The 21,511-nt window shown below is 41.0% G+C and overlaps 2 protein-coding genes across 3 annotated transcripts in view; one reads left to right on the plus strand and one right to left on the minus strand.

The window, feature by feature from the left end:
* Positions 1 to 21,511, minus strand: part of tet1 (tet methylcytosine dioxygenase 1) — a 51,476-nt gene that overhangs the window by 7,770 nt on the left and 22,195 nt on the right. Inside the window, exons 1-5 of one of the 2 annotated variants that reach the window (XM_037538762.1) lie at positions 9,928 to 10,182; positions 9,707 to 9,757; positions 2,668 to 4,777; positions 2,392 to 2,482; positions 1,924 to 2,017 (exon numbers count right to left, since the gene is read on the minus strand). In XM_037538762.1, the coding sequence (XP_037394659.1) occupies positions 1,924 to 2,017; positions 2,392 to 2,482; positions 2,668 to 4,777; positions 9,707 to 9,757; positions 9,928 to 9,969 (2,388 nt within the window). In that variant the 5' untranslated portion in view covers positions 9,970 to 10,182. Of the gene's footprint in view, positions 1 to 1,923; positions 2,018 to 2,391; positions 2,483 to 2,667; positions 4,778 to 9,706; positions 9,758 to 9,927; positions 10,183 to 21,511 lie in introns of those variants that run through there. The other variant, XM_017725421.2, reaches the window with a different exon arrangement.
* The window catches only part of slc25a16 (solute carrier family 25 member 16), a 57,353-nt gene continuing 40,616 nt past the window's right edge, over positions 4,775 to 21,511 (plus strand). The window contains exon 1 of the mRNA XM_017725445.2: positions 4,775 to 4,903. The gene's annotated coding sequence lies outside the window, so the exon portion shown is untranslated. The remainder of the gene's footprint in view (positions 4,904 to 21,511) is intronic.

Genomic DNA, 21,511 nt, shown 5'->3' on the forward strand with positions numbered 1-21,511 from the left:
ACTGAAGACGTCATTGGGTGGTGGAAGGAATACTTTGAGGACGTTCTCAATCCCACCGACACGTTCTCCAGTGAGGAGGCAGAGTCTGGGGACATGGGAATAGGCTTGTCCATTACTGAGGCCGAAGTCGCTAAGGTAGTTAAGAAGCTCCTTGGTGACAAGGCTCCAGGGGTGGATGAGATCTGCCCTGAGTTCCTCAAGGCTCTGGATGTTGTGGGGCTGACTTGGCTGACACACCTTTTCAACATTGCGTGGACGGGGGCGGTGCCACTGGATTAGCAGACTGGGGTGGTGGTGCCTCTTTTTAAAAAAGGGGACCGGAGGGTGTGTTCCAACTACAGGGGAATCACACTCCTCAGCCTCCCTGGTAAGCTCTATGCAGGGGTACTGGAGAAGAGAGTCTGGCTTGGATCTGGAGAAGGCATTCGACTGTGTTCCCCGGGGTATTCTGTGGGAGATGCTTCGGGAGTACGGGGTACATGGCTCTTTGCTACGAGCCAATTTAGGCCCTGTACAAACAAAGCTGGAGTTTGGTTCGCATAGCCGGCAGTAAGTCAGACTCATTCCCAGTGAGAGTTGGCCTCCGTCAGGTCTGCCCTTTGTCACCGATTCTATTCATAATTTTTATGGATAGAATTTCTAGGCGCAGTCAGGGGATGGAGGGTGTCCGCTTTGGTGACCTCAGGGTCACATCGCTGCTGTTTGCAGATGATGTGGTCCTATTGGGGACATCAGGCCGCAAACTTCAGCTTTCGCTGGATCGGTTTGCAGCCGAGTGTGAAGCGGCTGGGATGAGAATCAGTACCTCTAAATCCGAGACCATGGTTCTCAGGCGGAAAAGGGCGGAGAGCCCTCTCTGGGTCAGGGATAGGCTCTTGCTTCAAGTGGAGGAGTTCAAGTATCTCGGGGTCTTTTTCACAAGTGATGGTACAAGGGAGCAGGAGATTGACAGGCGGATTGGTGCTGGGTCAGCAGTGATGCGGGCTCTTTACCGGTCTGTTGTGGTAAAGAAAGAGCTGAGCCATAAGGAAAGTCTCTCGATTTACTGGTCGATCTACGTTCCCACCCTCACCTATGGTCATGAGCTTTGGGTAATGCCCGAAAGAATAAGATTGCGAATACAAGCGGCCGAAATAAGTTTCCTCCGCAGGGTGTCTGGACTCTCCCTTAGAGATAGGGTGAGAAGTTCGGTCATCCGGGAGGGACTCAGAGTAGAGCCACTGCTTCTTCACGGCGGAGAGCCAGCTGAGGTGGTTCGGGCATCTGGTTAGGATGCCTCCTGGACGCCTCCCTCGGGAGGTGTCACAGGCAAGTCCACCTGGGAGGAGACCCCGGGGAAGACCCAGGACACGCTGGCCTGACTATATCGCCCAGCTGGCCTGGAAGCGCCTCGGAATCCCCCTTGGAGAGCTAGTGGAAGTGGCTGGGGAAAGGGAGGTCTGGGCCTGCTTAGGATGCTGCCCCCGCGACCCAAACCCCAGAGAAGCGGAAGATAATGGATGGATGGATGGATGGACATAATTTTGTGAATTCCACAGAAGTACTTTGAATAGTGTGAATATTTTTGTTGACCAGAAAAACCTTTTTGTTGCACAAGTCTAAACGGATAACTTGTCCAGCTTATCTATTGATCTACCTTTTGAACTTACATGTCCCAGCTGAAGTCGCCAGCTATGAATACAGCCCATAATAGATTCAAATTACATTCTGTGTCAATAGATTGAAGTCAAAATATTGCAAAAATGTAAACAATGTTTCTGCAAATGGCTATGGACAACAATAATTTCTCAAAAAATTCAAATGATGAAACATCTCCTCTTCCACCTCTACCAACATAAATGTGGTATTGATACACATTCCTGATTCTGATGATTTCCAAAAAACCCCCCCAAAAAAACCCAAAATTTTAGACAGGTCACTAACCCACTTCGCTATTGGACAACCCTGGGAGCTCCGTCCCTCTCTCCCAGTATAGACTACAACTTCCACACGTACTGCTTTGCCTTTCTCCCCAAACCTGAAACAAAAAGGTAGTTTTAGAGAGTCATTAAACATACACAACACACAATCTCCTAATTCAAGTTTGCCATAAGCCTACCACACCTACAGATGGTCAATTGTAAGTTGACCTCACTGTGGTAAGAGTTACTCTACTGGGCCCCTTGAGCATAGAAAGTGGCTTCCTGTTGTGATTTTGAGAATGCATGAGAACAGGCTTCGGTCTTTATGCATGTCAGCATGGCTGTCTCTATGAGTACATACATTAATGTTTCGCAGTAGACATGTAACCTTATCAAGAAAATGAAACGCAGATTATAGGCCTACAGCCAATAACTGCCTCCATTCTATAAAAGTAATATAAAAAAAGAAAAAGAAAAAAAAGAATATTACCTGTCCTCCATCATCTCTCGCACAGCTGCTACAGTTGGCCCAGAGCCAAGGTGCGTGTAGAAGGGACCTTCCTCTTTCTCAATGATATGCTCTACAACAGAAATTAATTTCTGGTTTCATTGTTGCAAAAACGTTGCTCATACACAAGAATATAAGGACACAATCCATAACCATTAACATATATGACCCAGAAGATGAGTAAAATAAAACTGCAACAACTCATAAACCTGTGTAATATATACTTGTTTATAGTCTTTTATATGTTGTGCAGCTTACCCCTACAGTTGCAGGACGGGAGCTCAGAGTTATTTTTTGAAGGGGTGTTGATTACATTCTTGGTTGAACTGTCCAAGAACTTCAACGGAGATTCCAAAAAGCTGTTGAGCATATGCTTAGTGGGAGTGTTTTCTCCAAAGGATTCCCCGTCACCATTTTCCGCATTTCCAGCTGTTGTAGACAAAACTGTAAAAGTGCCAGACGTCTCCACTTTGTAATATCCATTCTGATCAAGGGAGGTTTGCCGTGGCTCACAGCTCAGACTGTTAACTCTGTGGCAACTCCCTATATTCTGATATGGATCTGCACCGGGGACGTTAGGCATGGCATACTGGGCTTGTGATTTAGCACCATGGTTTAGCACACTGTATGTTTTCAATACCTGAGAAATCAAATGTTCTTCACATTCATGCTTCTGGCCAAGGGTAGCACCTATGTGACCATTGGTGAGACTGTGACAGTGTCCATTTGGTTGGGATTGGTTACCATGGGAATGACTCAGAGCTTTCTGGTTTTCACAGCTCACGAGAGTGTCTTCTCTCTTGTTGCTGAAATGGAAAAGCTGCCTCTCAAGATGAGCCTGTGCTAGGTATTTTTTCAGGTCTATTTGAGTCTGTGGCAGGAACGGACTCCTCTTAGGGTGTAACCTTGCTTTTTGCTGCAATGCCTCCCTCTGTGCCTTCGTCTTGAAAGGGGTTTTGCTATTGGGTGTCCTCTTGGCTAGTGGTATCCTATGGTTGCCTCCTTCAATCCCAGAGGCTCTTTTTTTTGATATCCTAGGACTTGAGGGAGTTGTTTTTGTTTTTCTTTGCTTTTTAAAATGCTGTCCAATAGCATTATGGTTGTATTTTATGGTCTGTACTGGCATCCCCTTGGGGGGACTGTTTTCAGAGGACACTGGCTTATGTCTTGATTCAATCATGAATGCAAGTTGCACCAACTGGGCTGCAACCTCCTCTTCATCTCTCCTCCTTGAGCTCTGTGTCCTTTCAACATGCTTGAACTTCTTAAAAGTGCCATCTAACCTATCTGTTTTACAAAGTGCTTGACTGAGTCTTCCACTCTCTGGGGTATGCAAGAGCCTGTCACATTCTGAGCTAGCTTTCAGGAGATCCTGTAAAGACAGCTTGTGGTGGGTGGGTGTGCTGCGATGGGTGACGTTTTCCTGCCTGTTCAATGGGCTGCAAATGACAGAGGTCTGATGCAACGATGAGCTTATTACCGAGACTTTGTTGGAGACAACCTCTGATACAGATTTAGTTTCTTGAGGTATCTGCCTGCTTGATGAAATATTTGTGGTTGATGTGCTTCCTTGCTGAGGGTTCTGATCCTGATTCTCTGTTTTGAAAGACGCAGTTTCTGGGATAGCTGCCAGCTGGGTTAAGACCTCTATAGCTATGGCCTGGTCCATGCTTATGCTCCTATGCTCAACCAAAGACTGAACACTATTTATTGAAAGTGCAACTGAGTCTTTGTGATGAGGGTTGTCAGCACCTGCGGGACTGTTAGAAGTCCTTTTCTGGTGTGAATGGCTATGACATGGTTCTTCTTCTCTTTCAGTTTTAAAAGAACTGACATCTGAGATCTGAGAACCGAGCAACGTCTCCTCAAAACCCTTCCTATGGGTGATGGTGGAACATACTACAGCTGCTAGTGTAGACAGAGCATCCTCGTAGCAGTCATTGTTATCTAAGTGCAATGCACTTTGTTCAGCCGGCATCATGCTCAGCTCTTCCAACTTGATTTTTTTCAGGGGAACTGTCCTTTCAGTAGGTGCCTCGGGTGGCTGGCTTTCTGTTAGCATATTCACAGACCTTTGAGACTCGGACTGCAAGTCAGTGGGATCTTTGTGATCCTCAGTGTTTGGTTTCATGTGTTTAGCACCATTACAGGAGCTTAAAGAGCTGTGGTGAGTAAGAAGTGCATGGGGGCTGACAGCAGGCTGGAGGGCTCTCTCAGCTGGTGCAGGGTCATGCTGGAGAGGCGTGGGAGAGTCAGGTGGAACAGAGTGTGCTCGAGATACGTCACACGCCTCGTCCTCTGGCACGACACAGGTCTCTTCCATCCGCTCTGAATTAGTGCCATTTACTAAGATGCCCTCTAACTCAACCTGAGGAAGATAAAAACAGAAAGATGATTTAAGAGGTTTTGGCGCAGGAATGATGCAGCGCGCATTGTCACTGGCCATCAGTACTCAACAGCCGGTGCCTCAGCAGGACTTTGGCCAGGACTCTGAGTGAGTACACAAAGCTAACAGTAAACAACATGAAAACAACTGCCGACCATTGCCTCTTGCTCTGCTGTATGATGACACAGTTGTAAACAAATCTTGGCTGATTTAATTATCTAAATCTTTTATCAGATTTAACGAAGACAATCCATTGTGGTAACGTTATAACTGATACTAACAGAATGCAAAAGTATTATTGGCTGCTTGACAGTAGCCACTGAGCATTCAAACACTGTCTTCTTTACCCCAAAAAACCTTTTACCAACTGTAAAATCATGACTCATTTTTCCAAGCATAAGACAAATATACAAACATATCCAACTGTCATCCCCAAGATACTCAATTGACAACAAATAAAAAAAATAACCTTCACCTTTTTCATAAACAGTGTGCTGCTATAAAACACGGCTATACCCATCTGTCAACGTTACTTAGTCAGATTTTGGAAATTCGCTGCCTTGACTAATCTCAGTGGAACTTTTATTAACATAAAAGGAGTGTTAGTGAGAATATGCTACAGTGAAGTATTTATGTGTAACACAATTTAGTGTGTCCACCCTTTGCCTTCCATTCTTTTCAGTAAACATGCTTTGTGTTTTTCAAAGAAATCTGCAGGGACATTTTTCCACACCTCCAATGTTCAGTGTTACAAGTTTCTGCATTTTCTACTTCTCCTGATCCAAGTGATCACAAACACAGTGATGCTGATATCTGGACTCTGCAGTGGTCAGCCCATTGTTCTAAAAATACCAGCAGCTTCTTTATTTCATTTGCAAATTTTCTTCTTTGTTGTCTTCTTTTTTGATTCATAGTGTTAAGTTGTCTAACAGTGACAGAAACACCAGTGGATTTTTAAGGATGCGATGCTTGATCTTTTTTCTGTTTATCTGATGGTGAGTTTTGGTGGTCAACCAGGTCTTGTACAGTTGTTGAGTCCCAGTTTCTTTGTATCTTTTATCTTTTTTCATTTACTTTTACATTTTATATCTCCTAAAAATGAATAACTTTAACTTAATGGCTGTTTTGACAGGAAATCAACTGAATGACACAACAGCAAAATAACGTGAAGAGCATTAGTTGCATGTGAAAGCACCAATAGTTCATTCACACAGTCAAGTGCTTCTAACAATTCACAAAATAATTTAAACACATTTCTTAAAGACGATTACTTTCTGCATAGATATAAAAAAGAGAACTTCGAATGTTTAAGGGGGTAAAGAAGTAAACATCCATTTTTGAGTGAGGATGTTGTTATAATATACTTAGGATCTTAATTATACACTGTATTAGCCTTTCAGTGTGGTGTGCAAATAAACTCAGCATTTTCTATATTATTGTATTTAGAAAACATCACTTATGATTAACCCTCATGCCAAGACAGGGGGTGATGCAACAGACTACAGGGGCCAAAATGAGAGTGAGGCAACAACTTGGCAGCCTCTGCAATTGTTACTGCTGGAGTAGAAAAAATAGTAATCAGCTTCTGTGACGTTTCACAGTGAGACAATGAAGGCAACCGCCTTGGCTACTGTTTAAAACTGGTTTTCGTAAACAAGCATTCTGGACCAAATCCCAGAAAAAAACAAGCAGACCACTTAAAATCATTAGATTATACAGTATCATTGCTGTTATTTAGCATTATTTCAGTTGCTTAGTACATGATTTTCTGTGACAGTAAAATAAATGTTAACATGGAATGGCAAATGGTTGTGTGAAATTAAACTGAAGAGTGAGTTGTACAGGTTGTGAATGAATCTGCAACACAGCCATTGGTGGTCCGTAACTTCAGTTGACCTGTGAGTTCAGTTAGGGTCACTTTCTAAAGCATCCGAACAGCTAATAACAATGACATGTTAAACTCTCTAAAGACTTTACTTTGGCAGAAGAGTGCATGAATGAGAGAGAGAGAGAGAGAGAGAGAGAGAGAGAGAGAGAGAGAGAGAGAGAGAGAGAGGAGCTGCGTACTAAAGCCAAATCCAAATTGAATCAGAGATATGAGCAGATACAGAAATGCTTATGTAAAAAAATCTAACATAGGTTAGCAAACCACAGGTCCTACACAGTAACACTTAATGGCTACAGTGTACTAAATAACACTCACTCTGTTTGTTTGTTTTTTGGGTACTAGGCTAGTGTTAAATTAACTTCTAGAAGACTAAATGACAGGAAAGTAAACTGACAATAGAAAACAAAGGTGTCTGCTTATTGTCTTTTTTATGGTTTTTAACCATTATCAACAGTCCATACATCTTCTATGCTCACTTGTCAAGATCTTGATGTTTTGAATCCTGATGATTGAGAGCGGGCGATATGCCACAAATGTAACATACCTAAGTACAGTTTTATACACTACAACATTGTATTTTGTCAGAGTTTTGCTAAGTGTCAACAGACAAAATGACCCACTAAAACAACAGCAGTTCTCTAAAGAACCTTTCAATGGATGATTCTTTGGAGAACATTTTCGTAAATGAGATGCGCGAGTGTGATGAACCTCCAAATTACATAAAACTTTCTAGCAAGGAACCTTAGACTCTAATCAAATATAGGGACGCACAATAGTATTGAATTCTTATCAATAACGGAGGCTATTTGCTTAAAAAATACTGGTGTTGGACAATCAGATCTGACTGATATTTTAAACTAATATTTTATGATGCATGTATTACACTCCAGAAGAACAGAATGTTTACATGACACTGGGCTACTGCACTAAAATACCAGCATTTCATTCATTTTACTTCATTTGTAACCTTACAAAAAAGGGGATCTAGTCTTAGGTTATCACATATCAGCATCGGAATTCCTGAATCGGTGCATCCTAAATAGAACTGTTACATTAAATGAAGATCCTTAAATCTTCTCAAAGTTCTCAAATCCTGAAATCGCTCAAAGAGGCACATTTATGAACGTGTTTAAGAAGGAAAAGAAGGAAAAATTGAGGACTTGGTAAAGTAAGATAAAACAACAGTGGACTGTGTCACGATAGGCTCCTCCCACTCCTCCATGTGCTTTTCTGTTTACTTTCTGGTCATCCAGGTGCCTCTTTGTTTTGATTCTTTGATGTCCTGCCCCCTTGTTTCGCTACTCCGCCCCTGATTGTTTCCACCTGTTTCCTGCCTGTCCCTCGTCATCCCTGTGACATGTAAGGCCCGTGTTTGCCCTGCTCTGTGTTGGTCTTTGTCTGATGTGCTGATTGTATTGTATGTATTGTTTGTGCTGTTTGGAATTTGATGTTTTGTTTTGTTATGTCTGGCCCTCCTGCTCTTCGTGTTGGCTATTTGAACCTGGACCGTTTTGACCATGACCCTGGATTTGCCCAGAATAAATCTCGCTTTTCTCAGCGCATACATCCGCCTCATCGCTCCACGTTACAGAATGAATTGGCTACTTGTTAATATGCAGCTTGTACAGTCACTGTACATTGGTTGTTCATGTTGTTGTTTACAGGCTCTCTATAATTGGTCTAAATCTGTCATAATTTATAACAATAAATTTATCACATCATATTACCCACCCATAGTGGTCATGAATAGCAAAATGAGTCTGTACTGTCAGTTATTGAAACACTAATACTAAGGAACCGTAGTGACTGAATTCATTTCTGACCTCATGGTTTCAGATCTCATGTGTACATCAGAGCAGGATCTAAATTGGAATATCTGACTAACTTTATCCTGTTATCAAGTTTTCTTGTTTACACTGACATCAAGACCAACACATTCTGAGGGCTTGCTCAGATCACTTGGCACACAAGGGGATGATTTGGTCATTCTCCGCACGTCATATATTAGTCTCAGGCAGCAGTGCCTCTGGTTCTTTGTTGCTTAGTTGTTGTGTCTGGAGCCCTAAAAACCCAGAAAGTCACACTTGACTTAGACTCCCTTTCAGCACTGTAACAACTTTGTCCAGCACGCATGCACCCCATTCCCACACCGACACCACACACACACACACACACACACACACACACACACACACCCCTAGCAACAGAGTGCGTATTGCCTACAGAATCCTAAGAAGCCTCCCTTAGGAAGCGTTACCAGGGAAAGTTAGAGCAGAGGGGGAGTTTTCAACCCAAACACAGAGGAGCACAGCATCTCACTAACTATACACAGTGAGGAACTCTTAGTCACAAAACACATACAGCGGTTCAAGATAACAAGCCACTGGAAAATGAAAAAAGAGGCATCTAAAACAGGCTATTTTAGATCGTTTCACCTCTTCATCAGAGGACACAGCTTCAGAAAACACCACATGAGAATCAATGTGACAACAAGCAGTTGGCAGATGTAACACTTTGTTATGCGTTTGAGTTACCAACCGCTCTGAAATCCGTTTCTCTTAACTTGACAAATGACTCTAGAGAGGCTCCCTTAGTGCTCTCTGAACACATCAAAGAGTAATTCTGAACTGCTTTGCATGCACAATTTCACAGCACTAAGCCTTCACTGTAACGTGACTTCTAAAAAAGTATGCTTCCTTCCTGGTGAGTGTTTCTCTGAAGCTGCTAGTAGTGGCTTCATTCATACACACACTCCTTTCCTGTCTCTCAACTTCACTTAACCCAACAGAAAACAGACTAAACATAGTGCAGACGAAAACCTCACTCTCTCTCCCGCTTGTCCGGCCAGCCCCAAACTCCGCTCCACGCTGATTACGAACGCTGCATTCCTCAATCAAAAGAGCAGCAGGTGCCAAAACCCTACTGTAAATGGTCAAAAAAGAGAGAGAGAAAGAGAAAGGACACAAATGCCGCAGGCACCGACCACTGGTTAAAAAGGCACAAAAAAATTGGCTGTCCGTTACCTTGGAGACTCGGGTCCTTTTCCGTGGTTTGGGAAGATTCTTGCACCCCACCTGTAAAGGAGAACCAAAACACAGGGCATAAACGCATTAGTAACACAGTGATGACAACAAAACACAGTCAGACGCACAAAGCAAACCGCCAGCCCCGCGGCCACAGCACGCTATTCAGAGCGTCTGGGGCTGAGACAATGGCCATTAAAAAAGGCAGTCCCGGGCTGTACCTTCTCGCTCCTCAAAGGCAGACCCTCAATTTTAGGCAGCATAATCCTAAAAGGTAGCCATCTTGCCTCCCTCGGCTTCAGAAAGAATCAGACTGGCTGTGGTGGCGGATGAGGAGCAAGCAGCCTGGGTTGGCATGATCAGCGCGGAGTGAAGCAGCCGCAGCCTGCCCCTGCCGCAGACGCCCCACACACGCCTCTCGCACACACATGCACAGCCCAGGCAGCCAATCGCGTGGGCACCTTAGCGGCTTGTGAATTATCGCCCATGCCTAGACCCTCCTAAACAAAGGATCCCCTATGTGGGCGCTTACTCTACAAGTACGCACGAGGGAGAGAGTCAAGCTGTGGAGTGGACAATCACAGCACTGGACTGGATTTCAAAAAACAGCACCAAAGGGACAAGAGCTCTGGCTGGAGTTTCTTCTTCTACAAGGCAAAAAAAATCACTGTACTCAGAGTAGATTACATTAGATTTCCTTTAGTGTACAATATTATAAACATATAGAACCTTTCAATGGATGATTGTTTAACAAACCATTTTCTCTTAACGAAACATGAAAGTGTGAGGATTCTTATTTGTTATAGTAAGTTGTATTCCAGTCTATATCAGGTCTATACAATTCTATACCGGTTTTATACCATTTAGGAACCCTTTACCATTTAAGCTTCTCCTTATATAAAACTACATACAACATACATATCGCTGCTGTCAGAATTAAATCTCCTTTTTTCAGTTTCTGGCATTGAATATGTCTGTGTCCCTTTACATTGTGTGTAAATTCACTGGTGAATGGACTAAAAGAAACAGCCAAAAAGGTTTTGTTCCGACAGCAGCGATATGCATTAAAGCATACAAACCAAACAGTAGTGCAATTCAGCAGTGAAGCAGCAACATAAAGTAGTCATCTGGATGTGGAGGAAGAAATTTCTATACAATTCAGTCATTGAGATGTAAAAAAAATCATTATGCCTTGTTTGATAAGAAACAGTAAACTGTAGAGAAAATGACTGGCTCAGATTTCTTTGGTGGTGATAAGGACCAGGGGCCATATTACAGAAAATTCTTAAGTCTAGGATCATATCTTATCCACTTTGTTGTCATGGCAACATCAGTTAAGGCTAAAGTTAGGACAGAAGCTATTAAAGAACAATATTTCTTAAGTCTATAATCTTATCTTAATTCCAGATGAGAAAACAGCATTACAGAAACATCCTAAGCTGCCAAAACATCCTAAATAAATTCTTAAATTTAAATCAACCCCAGAGCGTCTTAACGTAATCGTCTGTTGCTATTGTTTCATGCAGTGATAGGTAGCACAGTTCACTACAACCAGGATAATGACGTTACATTTTTCTACACCGGAAATGGTGCTTTGAGTTTTTTTTCTTTTAAAAAGCCCAGACACTGCAGATACGATCTCCACCATCCCCTCTCATTACCTCTGTGTGCTTTTGTTGATGAATACTCATCAGGTAAAATATTTCAGTGATGAATAAGGAGACAGAGGAGACAGAGCTAAACGTGTCTGTTTATTAAGAGGAATAATTATTTGCTCTGGCCCCATCCCAATGTGGTGCAGCGCTGAAGTCTACAGCAGACTTTTAGCGATAAACTGTTGGATGTCCAAGTGGTGCTTGGAAAATCAAAAACAGTGGTGTTTGGGATTTATAGATCAGTTACATTTTGAGGGCAAGCCTGGTCTCCACCCCACATGGGAGGGTGCTGCCTTACTTTCTTGCTGCATAGCACTGCTGACAAACCAGAGCCGGGACCAGGCCACAGACAGACAGGCTAAACCAACCATCTGCGAACTGCCTTGAGCCGTCACCCAGCTTCAACTCTATTGAGAATGTGTCTTTGCCCTGAATCAAATCTAAATTTAAACACAGAAAAACTCAACCAGTCCGTTCCAACAACCTAATCAATGTTAATTCATATTCAGATGATGGCAGCAACACGTCAGATCTAAAGCTTGGGTTACTCAACATAAGATCACTAAACTCAAAAGCAGTCATGGTAAATGAAATCATAAGTGACCATAAGGGTTAGACCGGATGAATATTCAACACTAAATGAAGCCACCCCTGTACATATAATTATGTACACAGCTCAAGATTATCAGGCAAGGGAAGTGGAGTATGTGTAATCTACCAAAATATCAGACATATCTGATAATATCACAGACAAACAATGTGACACCTTCACTTCTTCTGAGGTTCTTTCCATCCACATTACAAAACAGAACGCATTTTCATTATTTAACATTTACAGGCCACCAGGGCCCTACTCCAAATTTTTAAAATAATTTAGTGATTTTGCAGCAAACCTAGCTGTATGCAATAATAAGAAAACCTCCCAGAACTATCAACCCCAGCTTCCACTCCATCAGACCAAATGGAGCTAGATTTACTAACTGATTATTTAGAAAATACCTTTTGATCTACTTTAGAAAGTGTAGCGCCACTTAAAATAAGAAGAATAAGACAGAAAAAGCTTGCCCCGTGGTACAACGATAAAACCTGTACCTTAAAACAAACTGTTCAGACACTAGAGCATAAATGGTGACAAACCAAGCTGGAAGTGTTCCACTCTGCCTGAAAGGACAGCCTTATAGAGTATAGAAATGTTCTCACTAAAGCTCGCTCAGCATATCTGGCCTCGCTGATCGAGAATAATCTCACCAATGAAGTTGTTATGGTCTTCTTTAATAATAAAATTGAAAATATTAGACAACAAATTCAACCCACAGTATTAAATCCAACTGGGCATCTGATGTGGCTGATATAAAACATAATGTTGTTGTAGAAGAAAGGCTGGGAAATTTTTACCCACTCCCACAGCTAGAACTAGAGAAGATTATCTCTTCTGCACATTGTACAACCTGCACACTTGATGCAATTCCCTCAAAATTACTCAAAGAAGTACTACCAGTTATTATAAACCCTCTTTTAACTATAGTAAACTCCCTCAGCCTGGGCCATGTACCCAAAGCTTTTAAACTAGCAGTTATTAAATCTCTGATCAAGAAACCAAATCTTGATGTTAGCATATTGTCTAATTACAGGCCTATTTCTAACTTACCATTTATATCTAAGAACTTAGAAAAAGCTGTGGCCCAACAACTTAGTTCATATCTACATAAGAGCCATATATATGAAAAATTCCAATCTGGATTCAGGCCACATCACAGCACTGAGACAGCTCTAGATAAGATAACTAATGATCTTCTTCTTGCCTCTGATCAAGGCTATGTATCCCTGTTAGTGCTACTTCACCTCAGCGCAGCTTTTGACACAATAGACCACAATATTCTCATAGAAAGTTTAGAAAACATAGTTGGAATCACAGGGACAGCTCTATCGTGGTTCAAATCTTACTTAACCGAACGTTATCAATTCGTCAGTGTAAACAATTTATCTTCCAATTATTCAAAAGTAATATCTGGAATTCCACAAGGCTCTGTATTAGGACCATTATTATTTACACTATACATGTTACCGTTAGACACAGTTATAAGTAACCATGGCATTAACTTTCACTGTTACGCAGACAATGCGCAATTGTACATATCAGCCAAGCCTGATGACAAATACAGATTAAAGAAAATACAGGACTGTGTAAAAGATGTGTGTAATGCGGAGTGATGAGAGTTCCAGACACTTGCGGATGGAAGAGAATGAGGTTTAATGATAAACCGGGTAACCAAATCCAAACGGGGCAAAACACTAAGAGTAAACAGAGTTCATGCAAAGGGTCAAAAACCAATATCCAGAAGACAGCAATGGTACCAAAACGGAAGGCAAAAGACGTTGTCAAATACAGAAATACAGAGGGTCGTACACGTCATGCAAGAGGGAACGCTCAGTAATGTCAAAGGAACAATACCTTGCACTGACTCTATCTAAATCCCGGGCTTTTGTACTCTAGGCTAAAATGACTCACAGGTGTAGACAGTTAAAAATCAGTTGATTGTGAGCGCTGATAGGAGCGCTTGGCGACATCCGAGGTCACCTGATCTCCTGGTGTATTCTGGGAGTTGGAGTCCAAATACAGACTCCCATGCATGATAATGTGAAAGGCTGGATGTCACGTAACTTCCTCCTACTAAACAGTAGAAATAAATTACCAGATTTAATTTTAAATCTTGCTGACTTTCCAGTTACACCTGGTTCAGCAGCAAAAAATCTTGGCGTCATAGCTGATTCAGATTTATCATTCGATCAACACACAGGCAGCATCACTAGGACAGCTTTTCTACATCTTCGCAACATTGCCATGATAAGAAATGCCTTATCCCTGTGTGATGCAGAAACACTAGTAGTTATTATTTTAAGGCTAGACTATTGTAATGTACTACTGTCAGGATGCACCAGCAGGAATTTAAGCAAACCTCAACTAGTTCAAAATGCCGCAGCCAGGGTCCTCACTAAAACGAAAATTTGATCATATCAGTCCAGTGCTATTATCACTTCATTGGCTTCCTGTTAAATTCCGTATTGATTATAAAATTCTTTTATAGACGTATAAAGCCCTACATGTGCTTGCTCCTGAGTACCTGGAAGACCTTATTTCCTATTACCTATGCCTTATTAATAGTTCCTAGAATTCATAAGACTGCAGCTGGGGGAAGAGCTTTTCCTTATAAAGCCCCTAAACTCTGAAATGGTCTTCCAGAAAATGTTCAGGACTGAGACACAGTTGCAATCTTCAAATATAGGCTGAAAACTCACTTGTTCAGATTAGCTTTTGGTAGTTAATTGTTCCCCCTTAGATAAAGGCAGCAGCTCCAGGGGTCCATGGACACAGGGAATTATAGTAAACTGAGATGCTGTTGCTGTCGTCTCGCTGCTTGCACGCAGTCACTCAGGTTTGTGGACAATAGAGTGGAGGGACGCCAAACTGTTTAAAAGTGCTCACGTGTCTGTGTGTCCTTCTGGTTCTCTCCTTTTAGTTAAGCTGTTATAGTCAGATCTGCCGGAGTCGTTAGCCACACTCTGGAAATGTTCACATTCTATGTTTTACATACACCCGAACAGAACAAATCTAATTCCATTTCTCTACCTTTTTCCGAGTAAACAACCGCCCACCTGTCCAGCCAGACACTGATGGACGACTGACTGTTGAGCTCTCCTGCTACCCACTTCAGACCAGCTGCCCACACCCCAGCTATCGCCACCTGCCTTGGACTAGCTCCTCACCTTACATTTATGTTTTCATAGACTCCTAGCTATTACTACTACTAATACTACTGCTATTAATATTAGCAGTATAATAACTTTTCTTCCTCAGCTCTGAGGGAGTTTTTCCTTGCCACTGTCGCCCCTGGCTTGCTCACCTGGGGGTGTTTACATTCATGCTAAAACTTTGCCTTTACTGGAATTCTGTGAAGCTGCTTTGTGACAACATCAGCTGTAAAAAGCACTATACAAATAAATTTGACTTGACTTGAATAGAGTTAGCAGCTTGGCTAAAGTGCTTGGGAAATGAAACTGAAACTGCAGAGTGGTGAGGCTCTGATAAACAACAGGGAAGGCTGTTACAACATTATTAACTTTTAAGTTTATTGCGCTTTAGTTTTGTTTGACTTTTTATTGTACATCAGTAACTGCAGTTAGCATTAGCTCTCTGGCTAACTAATTTGATGATGCGTTTACATTTCAGCTGTGTGCGTATGGTCGATTGCTAGGTAACAGACACGACAGTTGATTGTTGACTTCAATCAAGTAACTTAAGATTTGCTAACTTGAGCTATGAAAAGATGCTGTAAGATAAGATAAATTAAAGTAATTTAATTACAATTGCCTCTGTAATATGAATTTGTTATCTTGACCTGTCAGATCTTAAGACAAGATAAGGTAGTTTCTGCAATATGACCCCAGGAGAACACAAATATAGCAATTTTATTTACTATCCAAATCCACCAGTGCACCTACATGTGTCTTCTGAGTTTTTAGATGTAATGTTGATGATGGTGAAACAGTGGCAAATCTGGAAAAATTGGGTGCTATTCTGCCTCACAATGCACTGCATGTAACTGTCTGCCATGAATGGCCTTTCAAAAATACATTTTTAGGGCTCCAAAGTGGTGCAAGCGTCTAAGTGTTGCCCTATTATCATTAAAGTTTGATTCCTGGTGAAAATGCAGCCATCCATAGCCGGGAGTCCAAGACAGCACAATTGGCCTTGCTCTCTCTGGGTAGGTAGGAACTAGCAGGTAGAATTGGAAACAACTAAATTGGGGGGAAAATTAGGTAAAAAAAAAAATTAAACACCTTCTCAAAATTATCTCCAACTATTCTGAATGACCGTTTACATTTTAATGACTGAATTTTTTTTTAATTAGTGGAATTCCCCTTTAATACATCTCCACTCACATGATAAACAATATTTTGTGTCATCAACCTTATGCTTCTTTAAAAGACACTAACGGCAGGCATTCCAGTCTTTCTCTCAGGATACAGAGACATGTAAAACACCTCCGACTTCACAGCTGTGCTTTCTCTCCCATGAGACATGTGTTTAGAGCAGCTCTGAGAGTCCTCTCACAAACCCCTCCACTGCCTCTAGACGCTGACGTTTAAGCCAGTCTGCACACATTAAAATCCACATGCCACATGTGGATCAAGGGGGTCAAATAAGGACAGGGTAACTGCTATGTTTAACTTTTAACACCAATTACTTTAGACAAACAACATGTTACTATGTAACCAAAATGCTCTGAATGTCAATATCAGTAATATGTAACATCCTACCTTCAGCACTGCAGTACACACCTTGTCAGGTATTACCAGTTAGCAGACACAAGCACTAACTAAACAACAGCTTGTTATACACAGTCTATGCCAGCACACAACAAGAATAGAATGGTTATTAAAATGCATATTTCCATTAGAAAATTGGAGTTTACCTGCACCTAAGGTGGCATGTTCCAAACAGATGGCAGGTTTAGGTCAGCTGTATGACATGACCATTTGTTGACTGGTGGAGAAATGACCTTGTTTGAAAGTGGAGTGACAGGTTTTACTTTAACGTCAGTTTAGAGCCCAACTTGTCAGACGAGGTTACTATTAGTCATCAAAGCAGTCCAAACATAATCAAAATGTACATATAAAAACATGGGAAAAAATTCTGCAGTTTGAGTCACTGTTTGTATTACTAAACCATGGGAGTTTAGCCCTTTAACTGGCTAGGATTCATCAGCAGCTCCAAACTTCTATTATATACCTCTATAACTTAATTATAACTCCAGTTTGCATTATAATCTGTGGAGTTACTGAATAATAAGCCATAAATAGTAAGAAACCTGGGATTTTAAGGCATTAATTTTGCATAGTAAGGCAAATGTTTTTCTGTTATAACAGATAAAGTACAGTACTGTGCAAAAATCATATTACTCTTTTATTTCATTTTCAGACAAAAATGTCCATTAAATGATTCATTTTTCAATGTCAGAAAAAACATACTTTTAATAGGCAATTCCTCAGAGGCCTCAACAATATCATTTTGTTCAGTATTTAGCGTGTCCGCTCTTTAAGTTTAAGTTTAAGTGATACTGTTTTGATCCCACAACCGGGGAAATTCCATCTCCGCATTTAACCCATCCATGCAAGTGAAACACCACACACACACTAGGGGGCAGTGAGCACACTTGCCCGGAGCGGTGGGCAGCCCTATCCACGGCGCCCGGGGAGCAATTGGGGGTTAGGTGTCTTGCTCAAGGACACCTCAGTCATGGACTGTCGGCGCTGGGGATTGAACCGGCAACCTTCCGGTCACAGGGCCAGATCCCTAACCTCCAGCCCACGACTGCTTTCCATTAATTTTAGGAATTGCTTTTCCATTCATTTTAGGAATTGTCTTTCAAAGTAAACTGTAGGGATAGTCAGTCTGAGAAGTTCAGTCTCAGAAGTTGGTTGCATTTTTTTGCTTCTCACGATCCAATTAATGCTAAACACATATTATGTGAACCTTGTTCCTAATAGAAGCACTCTGTTCTGCCTCTGAAATGTGCTTTCTTGTACTGTGTGTCTGCCACCCCCAGCACTCCTGATGTGCGGCTATTGTTGCTGTGTGTTCTGTGATGACGACTGTGGTGACTAGCTGAATTGAGTTTTGGGTCGTGTAGTGAGTCAGCAGCCTTGAGACAGCAGCCTTCTTCACGCTGCAGCTGTCAAATAATAGCGCGTGTGAGATCCTCTCGGAAGAAGAAAGAGTCAGTCTGGTGAGGTAATATTTGACCAGTGAAAATCCACCTCAAAGCTGATATGAGTAATAGTGCTAAATATAACACAGCTTGAAAATAATTCTTTCTACTTAAAAGACATTTTACATGACGTTGCATGTGCCTAAGCATGTGAAATAGCATGCCTCTCCTGCTGTAATGAACTCTAATGTTCTGTAATTTTTGTATAGGAAAGTTTGAAATAATATCCGATAAAAATCTTGTGCCGTTTCTCTCTTTTAATGCGAAAATCCTTTGCAGAGTATTTCTGCAGTTTGATGTTTCTCTTTTCGCAATATGTTCTTGTAGAGCCTGTGTAGGGGTTCTCTTTTTAACCTGATCTGAGAGCAGTTCTGTGAGGAATTTTAATTACACTTTATTACAGTGTGAGCGGGATTTTGGCATGTTAGCTACACCAGTCTAACAGTTGTATTACAATTTTATACAGTCTTTATAGTTATTTCCTTTTTTCTTTTTTTTTTTTACCTAATTTTCTCCCCAATTTTGGTGTCTCCAATGCCACCCGCTAGTTTGGACTCCCCCAGTCACAAAATACTACCAACACTAAAAGGGCGAAGGCTAACACAGGCCTCCTCCATTTTTCAATTCTTGAGTATAACAAAAGATAGTTTGTTACGATTTGACTTTGATGAAAAGTTATTGTTGTGCATACAGTCTTACTTTACTCAAACTTCCAAGGCGTCAACCTAGAACTGTAACTGTAATTCATTATGGAATTACAGAATTAAACATGTATTTCCATAAATACTTGCGTTGACAAAGTTAAGGTTATTTCATTAATGATGTGTTGATGCAATAAATTATTAAAGACACCATTTTTATGTCATTAATACATTTTTCTAGTTTAACCATTTAATCTGTTGTTCTAGCCTGAACCCCAGCTGCCCGCATACCGTGTGTTCCTAAGAATCTGCGACTGTAGTCTTCTGGTTCAAACACAAGTGTCATTTACAGGCAAAACACACTGCTAATACTCACAACACCATCAGCAATGTTAGCAACCGAGGACACAGACTATAATACAGAGCTTGGGGGGAACTATGGATAAAATCAACAACCCTTAAACTAACAAAATCATGTTACAAAGCTCCAGTTACATGTAACCTAATGAAACTAGAGCAAGGGGTCTAGAATCACAGAGTTGAAACATGCAGCCCCTGTTGCTTTCACTGGTGATGACAACTGAAAACTTCGTTTACGTGACTTTATGTTCATGCTACACTTGAATTACTGAATGTGATAAATATATTTTATTGAACCTAATTTGCTCCACTCACATAGTGTAACAAAATGCACTGCTTTCTGAATGACAAAAAACTTTCTTTATGGTCAAATTAGAGCAAATAAATCAGATTAATCATGGATAACAGCACAAATGATTCATTATTTTAAACATTTACATTACATTTCAATAGTATATAAAAATAATAACACTGTCCAACCCTTCTGTCTCCCTCCAAAAACACCTTCCTCTCTCATGAGGTGCTCCTAATGGCTTTCTCTTAAAACGTCCCACATGTTGTGCTTTAACAAGCTGACCAGCCTTCGTTAGTCATGAGCAGTGTAGGCATTAATCATGCTCATGTCAGCGCATTGGCAAAATAAGCACCCATACTGCTGCAATGTATCAAAATGCGATTTGGCGATCAACATCCAGTCAGTACTACATGTACATTAATGTATTAAGTGGCTAGAGAGGCTAACCATCCCCAGGGTATTCAGGTGGTAGTTGTGGATGGACCAGTGGTGGAAAGTTGTAGCTGCTTCTCATGATACATAAAGGAATAAATGGTGGCAAACTTGGAAGCATGACTAAATGCCTGGGCCAAGGTCCCACAGGCTAAATGAGACTCCAGGCAGCAGGAACAGAGAGCCTGGAAGAGAGTCATGTACCTCACTCCTCTCTAAACAGAACCAATGGACCAATAAAATAACGCATTAGCCAGGTGAATATGATTCATTATATATGTCTAAGTGCCTTCTATTTTGTAAAAAGGCATGTGAGTCAGAGCCTAAAATTTGGAAAGTAGCAAATTACTGTCACTCACAGAATTTGGAAAACCTTTTAACTAAAAAAGTTATTTTTCTGATCTGTAGTCAATGAGCAGAGACATGTTTAGTGTCCAAAGTTTGCTTTTTTAGTTTTTCATTAAATTAAATTATGACCACCAAATAGCACCATGCAAACTGCACACCAACACACAACCAAATCGTTTTCTGACCTCTCTTTAGAGGTCAGAAGGTCCATTAGAACAAAATAGGCCATTTTTATTACCGTGCTTTCAAGACTAATTATGTAATTGATCTCTATAATATTTTTATAAAAATGGACAAAACTATAGACAAAATTCAGGCTTCAAGATGGCTTTTATCAGACAAATTATAAAGGTGCAGATGAAAGTTCACTGAAAAATGAATGGGCAAGCTCATAATGCTCAATATGGCATATGTACCACAGAATGTCCTGCTCTTAAATAAGAAAAGCTGATCACTTTGTGTGTACAAAAAACATGTTTTTGTACATTATTTGAGCCAGAACACTAAAAACTATTGTTTTTTGTCTGATTTTAGCATTTTAACATATTAACATTAATGTGCCTTTCAGACTCAGGTTTATAGGTCTGTCTTCATTCAAAGAACAGGAGCCTGGTCTTGTATGACTAGAAAAAAACTGCCTGGGGGTGTTGCCAGGATGGCTGTTGAGTGAACGGTCTTTCTTTTAAGGATTTTCACAACACAATATCTGTTTTTATAGATAACAGTGTGTTATACAGTGTCCATGCAAGCAAGTCTATTTGAGATTACTTACCAAGTCAATGAGGTTTGAGGCAAGTGTGTGTTAGACAGATCATATAGTGCTAACTTATGGTCATGAGCTTTCATTAGTTGCTAGCTACACTAGCCTTGTAGCACCAAACTAAAGACTTAAACAGCAAAGATGTCTTGGCTGGTCAACTATGTTTGGGATAAAGATAAATTTGTATACAGTTTTTTTCACATAACTATTACTTTAAGACCCCTTTTGAGATTTTTAAAGAGTAACTACACCCCACTATTTTCATCTAACTCCACCCCTGGCTCAACTTTGAAACATGCTCAAAAATGGGAGGGGCACACTGGGAAGGGCACTGCAGTGATGTATGGGTTTGGAGGTGGGGCTAAAAGGGAAAACTTTATTTTTAGAGCTTGCATATATTAGCTACCAAAAAATATGGAGAGTGACTGAATCAAATGTCATGTTTGCAAATGAAAGGTCTTACGAAGCTGACGATTTATCTCTACTACCATGCCCAGGTGTTTCTGATCAGGCAGTGCCAAGTATGACTCAGTATGACTCAAGC

The sequence above is a fragment of the Pygocentrus nattereri genome, chromosome 5 (assembly GCF_015220715.1).
Source record: "Pygocentrus nattereri isolate fPygNat1 chromosome 5, fPygNat1.pri, whole genome shotgun sequence".
In the NCBI taxonomy this organism is placed as follows: domain Eukaryota; kingdom Metazoa; phylum Chordata; class Actinopteri; order Characiformes; family Serrasalmidae; genus Pygocentrus; species Pygocentrus nattereri.